General features: G+C 35.7%; 1 protein-coding gene across 5 annotated transcripts; it reads right to left on the bottom strand.

Annotated features, from left to right (window-relative positions):
* Window positions 1-381: 381 nt before the first annotated feature.
* Window positions 382-7,915, bottom strand: EMB506 (Ankyrin repeat family protein). 5 transcript variants are annotated; one of them, XM_016329517.3, is made up of 9 exons: window positions 7,486-7,886; window positions 6,188-6,259; window positions 3,963-4,373; window positions 3,409-3,488; window positions 3,230-3,328; window positions 3,055-3,153; window positions 2,866-2,964; window positions 2,675-2,773; window positions 382-998 (listed from the first exon to the last, which is right to left on the bottom strand). In XM_016329517.3, exons 3-9 carry the CDS (start codon window positions 4,360-4,362, stop codon window positions 894-896), a joined length of 981 nt encoding a protein of 326 aa, XP_016185003.1. In that variant the 5' UTR covers window positions 4,363-4,373; window positions 6,188-6,259; window positions 7,486-7,886; the 3' UTR covers window positions 382-893. The 5 variants fall into 5 exon arrangements, with proteins under 5 accessions (XP_016185003.1, XP_088357297.1, XP_088357299.1 ...); XM_088501171.1 differs by having other exon boundaries at window positions 3,055-3,149; window positions 3,226-3,328; window positions 7,486-7,624; XM_088501173.1 differs by having other exon boundaries at window positions 3,055-3,149; window positions 3,226-3,328; window positions 6,211-6,259; window positions 7,486-7,618.
* Window positions 7,916-8,483: the final 568 nt, after the last annotated feature.

Here is an 8,483-nt window from a genome sequence, read left to right as displayed (position 1 = left end):
TCAGTGACGCCTCGTGGACAAAAAGTGCTAGAAGGACGACATTGGTCCCATCGTATCACTATTTGAGTCTCGAGTACAACTTTAAGGACCATTTTGAGACTTTTCTCTGTAAGAACATCAAGAAGATAAGATCTCTCGATCTTTTAATCCAGGGACCAAGTGATTTAAGCATCGCATATCTTTAGTTGGCCAATAAGAACGAATCCTTCAAAGGCTAAACAAAATTGCTCAAATTATATTTGTCAGCTACAATTAGTGACACTATAAAGTGAATAACAGAATAAGTGTGAAATTAACTGTATTGTGCATGTATATGCTGCCAGGCATACCAATACTTCAAGTAAAATGAAAAAAGCTCGAGAAATCTGAACAAATAAAACATAGTAACAAATCAATTAAATCATTAATCAAATATGAATTTCCCATTCGAAGTTTATAACCAATCTACCAATAAGGCAATACTTACATGAACAGAAACTTAACCTTTAGTTGCTAGAATTAATAGTAAAAAATTCACCCCCGCCCAGTATTAGTTGAAACAATTATCCAGTAGAAAGATCAATGTGGCTTGAACTTGAACAGCTCATCTTAGATAATTCAGTAATTTTCTCTCGGCACTCTGGATCGGCATTTCAATCTCTGCATAATGTGGGTGGTTTTCGCTTTCGACAGCATCGCAACAGCACCATTTTGTCAACTAGAGCTATGCTCCAAATATATTCCAAAAATCATCAATTTAGTAAGGTTTCATTGAGACTCTCATAAACAAGGTCGAGAGATCTAGGACCTCCAAAGATGGTGGAATGCTATGATTTTTAAGTGTTATTAAGAGAAGATATGTTGCAACTCAAACTTCAATCGCAATCACATTCTGATTGACTGCGTCTCGCGCATCATAGAGCACTGTCAGCTGGAACTAACTTCACTACTTGAGCAAGCTCATAAGATTTGAAATCTTTTCCATAACATAAGCATAGATCCAGTGCTGTCTTTCCATTCTGAAGCATAAGCAATGAAAAAATAAATGAATAAATAAAAGAACCACACACACATTAAGGGTTGATATATGCTTTCAGCACATTTGTCAGTATTAAAGAAATGCCAAATCAAGTGTCTCAATAACTTAATAAGAGACAGCTAGCTTCACTAAATTCTACCCTGTAGCAGTAATATCTTGATACTAAAATTCTACAGTTTAAAACTGATATAAGTTAATAACTCCAACCAAAAGGATTAACAGTGTACTGTATATAGCCCAAAAGGATTAACACAAATAGTCAAAGTCTTGTACGCATAACTCCAATCAATAACTTATGGATATTGAATTTTATCAATTCAACCATTGAGTAAAGTGATATAATCTTCATAATCATGCATAACGAAAATTAAAAAAACTGAAATTCAGTATATTGGTATTCTAATAATTAACACTTATATTTTCAAAATGATATTATCTGTTAAAATAAAATGAGATGATGAAGTATCAAATTATTACTAAATTTTATGAAATTTAATACACGATTTATGTATTGAAATTTTTCATTAATATGGTTGGATAGAATAACATTTACTGTTCATAGAAAGTTATCGAGTGGTGTAAGTATACAGCATACTAAAGCTTATTCATAGGATATATTCTGTAATAAGATAGAAATAGAGTGGAAATTTCATTGGACTTGGTACGTAATTTTACATGTGAAACTAAACTGGACATCTAAGATTCTCCAATATCAAACAATGCAAATATATGCACCAAGTCTGGGACCAAATTTGATGTCCAAAAGACAAATTAAGGGGATAACTTGAAGTCCATCATTAACAATGAGGGACCAAATTGGAGTGCTTAATAAAACATTTTTCAGGTTCTAAGGCTACATATGGCTATTCCCTAAAACCGTAGGGGTAGAATAGTTCTTATTGATTAGTTTTACTGGTTTTCGGAGAAGAAAAGAGGCCAAATTTTTGTGGCGTCATATATGCTACTGTTTGGAATATAGTGCAAAATTCTTGCACATTCAACAATAGCTTTTCAAAGAAGCTAGACATGCGGATAGGATTAGACATTTGACACGACCTCTGTTTTTTGGATAAAAGAAGAATAACATAAGACTGAGAACATGGGAGGATTAAAGATCTCGGTTATCCTCTATTTGGTGTAAGCCTCATTATCCTTTTACCAAGCTTGTTGAGTGACTGGAAAGCTATGCTTCATCTTAAGTTGCTTCTTTTGTTTGTGTTTGTTTTGGAAGGAGAATCTCCTCTCCAGGCCTGTTATATACTTGCTTACTTAACAAAGCCTTTCCCCACTAAATGGGGTCAGCTACATGGATCAAGACGCCATTGTGTTGTGTCCATGCTTTGAGATGTGACCTTGTTTTATGTTGGCTATTGCAAGCCTAACACAACCCAAATGGCTTCAACGACATCATTGCGTCGTGGCCATATTGGGATGCGACATTGTTTTACGTTGGCAGTCGCACACCGAACAACCCTCCTCGTCTTTCTAGGCTTGGGATCCAATCCTGTTATATATTCATATTAATTTTTCTTTTATCCCTAAAAAGAAGGGATCAAACTGAGATTTAGAATCTTTGAAAACCAACTGAATTTTTTTGAGTATATTAGGAATCAAGTGAATTCGGTCGAGGAACAAAGTCATGAACAATAAAATCACCTTAGTTTTCCTTGTTTTATCTGCACCATTGACTAACAAAATTTTTGCTATATCTCTGTTTCTACTTTGAACGGCAACGTGCAATGGAGTCCAACCTTCCTGAAATTTTAGGATTGTAATTATTTTATAAATTAGTAAAACTGAGAAACGTCTTTATGAATAAAACAAGATTGGGAACAACAAAACCTTACATTATCTGCAACATTGACATCGACATTATACTTGATTAATAATTTCACAGTTTGCTTGGCACCAACTTGAACCGCATAATGAAGTGGAGTAGCTCCAACCTAACATAAGATAACATACACGCACAAAAGCACACTTCAGAATGCAGTTTGCATGTGATGACGGCTGCATGAAGAAAGCTTCTTCCTCACCTTGTCCTTCACATGAGGACTTGCACCTTTCCTTAAAAGATGGCTTATCACAGCTTCTTTTTTGCCTATAATTGCCTTATGAAGTGCAGTGAGACCTTCCTGTTTGATCAAATTACCTGTTTAGGGGAATGTCATACAAAGATGGACACCCTCGTACGATATATAAAACACTTGCCTTATTAATGAAATCAATATCAAAACCATCTTCAAGAAGCTTATCCATGCAACTCATCTGCATTGACAGAGCAAGGGTGTGCAAAGGGATCCATTTTTCCTGAAATTATGATAAGATGAACTTAAGGGTATAAAATAAAGAGCACAGTAGGATAGAAGGATGCAAAGTTACAGACTTACAGTTGATATTTTTTCCAAGTTAGGAGTCACATTCTGTTGCAATATTGCTCTTTCATCTGGGTCCAAAAGCTGTTCAATCTCTACAATAATGAGAATATCTACTTGTAGGCACATTTTGTTGGACATTTTCCATGTTTAAGAACTTGTAGAAGCTCAACCATGTTAAAAGAAACAAGCAGATACACTAAAGAGGGAGAAAATATGTAAAGCAATGTTTGAAACCAATTCAATCACATGATACATAAAACGGTAATTAATACATGCATGAAAATGAGCTACAAAAATAAATTTTTGTTTGTTGTCTTTTTTTATGGTTAAGAAAATGTATAACAACAACAAAGTTTTGTTCCACTAGGCAGTGTCAGCTACATTTACACTTAAAGTTCTTATGGTAACAATTTGTATAAAGGTAAATATATAAAAGGAGAGAAACAAGAAGAAAATTGGCCCTTTAAGTTATATACAAAGGCTAGAGTCAAATATAATTTTCAACTTTGTGGTGAACTGTTGAACTTTAACATTACGCTAGGACCTAATTATCAAAAAAGGAGTACCTCTCTTAACGTGTTCCTCGTTTGTGTCAGTTGAATTTATATTTGCAACAGTAGTAGCTGAAGTCTTTGTTTCTTCCCCCTCCCAATCGCTTTCAAATCCAAGGTTCTCATCCTCAGCTTCCTCATCTTCACCATCAGATTCACTGTCACTGTCAATATCTGGTTCCTCCCAAGTTCCTTCTTGTTGCCCAGTTTTCAAATTTGATACTCCTTTGCCTGCTTTGATTGCAAAGTTAACCCCAACGATGTGGTTGCCACCAGCAAAAGAGAAACTGAGTATTCCTTTTCCTGTACTTCTACAGATTTTATTGAAACTTGCACCCAATTTGGAGTTCCTGATGGTTTCCGTAATAGCAGCAGGAAATTGAATAGTCAGAAGTGGTGTAGCCACAGAGCCCATTTTGGTTTTTCCTGAAAAGAAGGAAAAAGCAGCAGAAACAAAAACAAATCAAACAAGTTGCATACATACATGTACATAAGAGAATTTCTAAGTTGCTCTCAGAGGGGGGAAAAAAGGTCTTGCTCTCTCCCATCATTTTGTGCCACATCAGCATATGTGGACCAGCCTGTTTATCTGAATGTATAAGCATGTTTATCCCTTTTCATTATATCCATTTCTTTCCAGAAATTCAGCTCCTTCTGCTATGGCTACTCTTCCCAACAATGATGTCAGGCTCTTTGGGCCTTCACCTTCCTTCTCTTCCGGCAGCGCCGCAGCGGTGCACAACCCTTCTCTGTTACCTCTGATATTGCTTCTAGTCAAGTCACTAAGGCTGTGTTTGTTTGCAGAGACTGAGATTAAGACTGGGAGACTGGACTCAATATCATATTTGGTAGCCGAACACTGGAACTAAAATTTCATCGTAGGACACAAAATTTCAGTCCTTTCAGTAGCTCCAGAAACTAGGGACATAGAGAACTTTGGGGATGGGAAGTGAAACTTTAATAACACCTTTTTTTTTTAAAATACTCATTTAATTTTTTAAATCCTAATTCTAGTATTCTACCCGTTTTTTAAAACAAATTAGGACTTCTCTCTCCATATATATCTTAAACCAAATAGGATACTAAAACATAACTCAGTCTTATACACTTTAAACCAAACACAATACAAAAACTTAATTAAGTCTCTGTCTCTCAGTTTCTGTCTCCCCATCTCTGTCTCTCAGTCTCTCTTTCAAATGCACCCTGAGTGATTTAGTGACTTTATCACTGAGCAGAACAAATGGAAATTCAAGTAGTGGTAGGAAACATAGCTTTCAAGGTTTGTTATGTGATTTTCTTGATGGGAATTATGCTTATCGATTACATAGCATCATGACCAGTTACAAAAGACTTTCTCCCTGATGCTCTGAGTTTGGGTTCAAGATTAATTATCAAATGAGAATAAAGGAAGCCCCAAGATTTATGCCCAGAAAGTTAGAGCTAAACTGAAAGACTAATGATATGCGGTCTATTGACTGAGTTCTATTGGGGATATGTAGAGAAGAAATTCATGTGCTTGTGAGTTGTGATAGTTGGTTGCTATTAAGAAATCTCATAGTAAAGTTTGATAAATTCATTCCACTTTAGAAATATGTTTTTCAGTAAATTTAGGATTTGGAGAAAGTTTCATATGCCTTTCACTTTATTTCTTTCACTCAACAGTTGTCACTGATCAATTATATAGTTCACTGACGATACAAACTTGAATTATCAAGAAATGCACAAGAAGCATATCTAAAATACCATATTAGTTGGAAAATATTTTAAATTTTAGCATAAAAGAACTACTCTTCTATAGCTACACATGATTCAAGAAAGTACAGAGAACAAATCCTACCAACATCATAAACATGTTACGCATACATGTGTCTATCTTTTGAACCCATCCATAATATCTTTTAATTCATGTCAAATCCTGCTTAGCTTAGATATGCATTCTTGAACTCCAATAATATCATGCAGCGTAGAATCCCACCAGTGCCTAATATTCTGCCTATATCGCCATTAGTTGCCATCGAAACTAGAAATGTGTATCATATAGAGAACTCAAGAATCAATTTGAAGGATTGCTCAAAAGAAATTGAAACAGTTTAAACTTCGAGGGTAAAATTAAAACTTTAACAAAGGTTAAGAAGAAGAAGGAGTGGTTCATCAATCAAAAGAAGAAAGAACGATGAACACAGAAAAGAAAAAAAGATAAAACATTTATCGAACAAAATGATAAAAGTTGGAAGACAAACCAAGAGCGGAGGAAGAGGATCACCTCCGGCGATGCTGTGGCCAGAAGCCGTTAGTGCTTCCGCGAGCAAAAGCTAGAAAGCAGATAGAACGAGAGTGAGAGAGAATCAAGGTTGTGAGAACCGAACCGGTCAATGAACTAGTGGAGTGACTGGTTCAATGGTTTAGTAGTTCAACCGGAGTTCAACCGGTTTAATTAAATATAAAATAAAATTATTAAAAATTTTATATAATTTCAAATATTTAAATTCAATGAATTGTAAACTAATAAAATTCAAAATTTCACAATTTCACATAATAAATTATCTATAATTTATCATTAGAAGTTCACAAACAACTTCAAACATCAAAGTTTATAATTAAAAAAAAATCAAAATGCACATATATGCTCCTCATCACAAAGTAAACTAACACAAGTGTTCAATATTAGCTAAGATCAATTATTTGGTATTCTTCAGACTAATTAAGGCATTACCATATAAAGTACACTATTAAGGAAACTAACATCAAGTCATATATGCTACTAAGCAAACTTAACACAGGTTCATATAACTTAGAATGCCACATCCCCAAGAAAATAACAGAGTGAAATTCCAGGGCTTTTCAACAATTTTCTGGTTGGCTTTAGATGAGGCTATGTATTTCGCAATATTGGCGCAGCAAACAAGCTTATCAGTTTTCTCATCCGGGATTTCAACTGAAAACTCTTCTTCCAGCATCAATCAGAGCCGGATCCAATTGAAGAGCACAAGTATCTCAATTACATATTGACACACTCACTCCGAGCAAAGCACCATCAACAAGTCAGAATCAGAAAAATCAGTAACCAACAACTCAGAAATCAGAATCAATATAACAAAACTTAACAATGCAGTGAAGCACATAAAGGATAACACTTATCCGCCACCAGAAGAAACAACAATAACAAACAAGTTTTTAAGTTTAACTAATTTTACTCACGAACAAGCCAACAACTAATAAATTAACTCAGAATTAGAACAATAGCACAAAAATAACTCAGAAATTTATCAATAATCAACAATAATTAACAAAATAACAACAATCCAGCCCTGTTAATAACAATGAACAACGAAGAAAATTAACTCTGAAAACAACAATTAACCCAGAAAGACAGCAATTAACTCCCAAAAATGAAACTGAAGAAGCAGTGGAGGAATGGAGGCTTACAAACTCAGAAATTCAGTAACGCAAAATAAGGAAATTAACAAACTCAATCAGAAATCGGAAAACCAAACAAAATACAAAACAAGCAAAAATAAATTGAAGCAGCAGTGCTTACTGCCGGTGAAGGAGGAAGGCAAGTGACGGCGATGAGTGGGAAGTGACGGCAACGGAGAAAGGAAAGTGAGCACGGACACAGAGCAACAGACAGCTCGAGGAGGGATGCTGGCTTCAGACAGAGAGAGAGAGAGAGCTCGAAAAGACGATGACTGACCGATCAACCTTCGCGACGGCAACGCCACCGGATCAACGCGTCCTCGTGCGACGGCGACGAGAAGAGGAGCGATGAGAACTACGAAGTGTTCTGCGATGAGAAGAGTGAGACGGCACCCACGCTTTGTCCCGGCCGGCGGCGACAGCACCCTATACCGGAGGAGAAGAGTTCGGCGATGAGGGACGGTGACGGTGGCTGGCTGGGCTTAGGATTAGGTTTCAGAAGTGAGAGAAAGGGGATGGGGTATTTCTTCGTTCTTCTTCCGTCGTTTTTCATTGATGCACCGAACCGGAGACCATGCAAAAAACCCGGCCGATCCCCGAGGTTCACCGATTAACCGCCGGTTCGATCAGTCCTCTGACCGGCTTTTACAAGGCGGTTTTATACCTTAATAAAATTGGCTAAGTGACCGATTCTCAATTAATCCGATCGAACCGGTTGGTCTGGCTCCGTTTCCAGAACATTGGAGAGAATAGTGTTCTTATCTACGAAGCACATACACTTTGCTGAGTTATCGTGTCCGCGTGTCGGACACATTTCGAATACGATACTCATTTGACACGCGTGTTTGCCGTGTCCAACCGTATCTTAATAAAAAATAAAAAATTCTTTCCCGAACACACTTGTCTAGCCTTATTCTTAACATGTCTTCTTGAAATGAGTTTAGAAATAATATTTATTATTATTTATTAAAATAAAAAATATTTTTAATATTTTTAATAATTAAAAAAGATATTAAAAATAATTAAAAAATTATTTTATATTTTAATATCAAAATATCATTATAATTTAACTAAAAAATACTTTATGTTTTATATAAATGCCGTGTCTCTGTGTCTTAT

Source organism: Arachis ipaensis, chromosome B1 (assembly GCF_059453495.1).
Source record: "Arachis ipaensis isolate K30076 ecotype BB chromosome B1, ASM5945349v1, whole genome shotgun sequence".
Classification (NCBI taxonomy): Eukaryota; Viridiplantae; Streptophyta; class Magnoliopsida; order Fabales; family Fabaceae; genus Arachis; species Arachis ipaensis.
This window is presented reverse-complemented; position numbering and strand designations above follow the sequence as displayed.

Coding starts and splice junctions, on each gene's coding strand:
- EMB506 (XM_016329521.3), bottom strand. CDS start 4,362: ATGGGCTCTGTGGCTACACCACTTCTGACTATTCAATTTCCTGCTGCT. Junction 3,154..3,229: donor ATATTGATTTCATTAATAAG/GCAAGTGTTTTA, acceptor TTGATCAAACAG/GAAGGTCTCACTGCACTTCA. Junction 2,965..3,054: donor GTCCTCATGTGAAGGACAAG/GTGAGGAAGAAG, acceptor ATCTTATGTTAG/GTTGGAGCTACTCCACTTCA.